This window comes from Emydura macquarii, unplaced genomic scaffold (assembly GCF_026122565.2).
Source record: "Emydura macquarii macquarii isolate MOO-44397 ecotype Brisbane River unplaced genomic scaffold, CSIRO-AGI_Emac_v2 contig_1424, whole genome shotgun sequence".
NCBI classification, from domain to species: Eukaryota; Metazoa; Chordata; order Testudines; family Chelidae; genus Emydura; species Emydura macquarii.
Genome location: NW_027131561.1, coordinates 1,233,208 through 1,235,362, shown reverse-complemented (window position 1 = coordinate 1,235,362; position 2,155 = coordinate 1,233,208). Strand labels below are relative to the sequence as shown.

The following is a 2,155-nucleotide window of genomic DNA, read 5'->3' as shown; positions in this document are numbered from 1 at the left end:
TAGGGTCAAATACAATCAACTTAAGAAGGCACTCTATAGATAGAAGAGAAACCAGTAAGACCTCTTTAGGGCAATACATGGAGACTCATTTAATACAATTGTAATGATATTCAAGCTGAATTTAACTACAAATACATATTAGAATTCTTGACATGTTACTGAATGCATGGTTAGTTACAAAAGTCTTCTATATAGGAGAAAAACATCCTGGGAGCAAAAAGACACAAGTTCATACTTAGAAAATATAGTTGCACAAGGTGCATTATAGTGGAAGGAACTAATTCAGTGGGACAACATAAATTCCTTGAAAATATTAAACAGCTTGTTTTAAAAAACTTTAATACATGAATAAAGTTCATATATACAGATGATAACAAATGCTCAAAGTCAGCAGCTGCAGAAGAAACCGAATCAACCACACCTCAGTGGTGAGTCCTTGATAACGTATGGCAATACTAGGATCATTGTTTTATGTGCAAATGGTATTCATCTGGTTTAAATACCCAAACATTAGTGCCATTGTAAATTAGAATAAAATTCAGAGAAGGCCTTAACATGTAGTCCTTGGGCCATTATATTTATATTTTAACTATGCTCCACCTGCCTGGTACAAAGTTCAAGTCTTTGTTATCAGGATTACACCCCACCATTTGGGGTGACAGGAAATCTGTAAGAAAGAGAAAAAGTTGCACTCATCAGCAGCAGGATGGCAGATATGATCCCTACAGGAATAGCAGCACCAACTTCCTGTGCCACTGGGCTGGGGGGCATGTAGAAAGATGGAGGAAAGGAGATAGTCTGGTTGTGCACTACAGAATAGAAATTCCAGCTCACCGGAATTAAGACACAAAGACTTGCAGCTAGGTACAAAAATCCACCCACTAGAAAAAAACGGATGATCTGAGTTTTGTAAAGTATTCCCATATAAGTACTCCTCAGAGCAAATATAGTGGAAGCCATTCCCAGTGCACCGATGACCATGGCAATCAGCAGGAGGCCCTGAGCAACAAAAATTTCACGGGGGATGGAGGTCTTATAGTCATTCATTTTATGGCACACCTGTTCTTTAAGGTCAGAGGAGACCTGGATATAACTGATAAAGCAGACTTTCCATATTCCCACCCATGCAATGCCAGAGGAGATGACGGTAGTGTTGTCCACGTGCCATATTCTCCATTCCACAAGTCCCATTGAAATAGTGCATAAGATCCAGCCTGTTGTACCAAAAGCAAAAGCTGCTAGTTGGAGGTGAGAAATGCTGATGAGGGAGGTCATGGTCTAGAGATCTTCAACAAACATCACAATTCTGTTGTGGGCATATTAGCTGTACAGACAAATGCAGAGGCACTGAAAAAAAAAAAAAAAACAACCAAGATATCATTATGGACATGAACATATTTGTGTGTGTGTGTGTGTATGTACACAAATAGAGGGAGGATGGTAGTCTCCGGTCCTTAACCGAGGTGAATTTTTGAAGGTTAATGATTATAGTTGAATAACACCTAGATTTTCTTTCAATTCACTTTGTTGTACTGTGGGGACAAAATGTCCCCCACTGGCAAACATTATTGGATTTAGTTTACATTCATAAACCAAAAGGTAAACTTCATGTAACATTCTGTAGTGTCTTAGATTCACAAATCATGACACATTATAACCTACCCAGCTTTCTCAATTCTGGTCACCACGGGATAGTAGTAGAATATTTCAATCCTTGGCTCATATGCTGAGTTTACTAACAGCATGCAAATTAATTATGGTTTTTAATTTGGTTAATTAATTATAGTTTTAATTAATTATTGGTTTTATGATGCAGAAAACATTTTCACTCAGAACTGGACTGAGACCCTCAGTTGTTTCACATAGGCTTTCAAATAGCTACAGCAATGACTCATTGCCACTATTGACTATTGGACTTGAATTTTATTTATTATGCAGACCTGACAGACACTATATATCTTTAAATTCCATGAGCTATTTATTCTTCCATCTCTTCTGCCTTTTAATAATAGTTCAGGTATAGTTAGAAATTGGGGCTTGATTCAAGAAAGACAATATATTGGAATAATTTTTTTTTCTCACAACAGATAGATGTACAGTGAGGATTTTGAATGTTAACACATATACGTTTTCCATTTACTTAACTTCTTTAGAA

At 36.9% G+C, this 2,155-nt stretch overlaps 1 protein-coding gene across 1 annotated transcript; it reads right to left on the bottom strand.

The window, feature by feature from the left end:
- Positions 1-636: 636 nt before the first annotated feature.
- On the bottom strand, positions 637-1,275 carry LOC137156295 (claudin-34-like). The gene has a single exon (XM_067553024.1). The coding sequence runs from the start codon at positions 1,273-1,275 to the stop codon at positions 637-639; it is 639 nt and encodes a 212-aa protein (XP_067409125.1).
- Between the last annotated feature and the right edge of the window lie 880 nt (positions 1,276-2,155).

Bases quoted from the DNA above. Each gene is read 5' to 3' on its own strand.
- LOC137156295 (XM_067553024.1), bottom strand. From the start codon at position 1,275: ATGACCTCCCTCATCAGCATTTCTCACCTCCAACTAGCAGCTTTTGCT.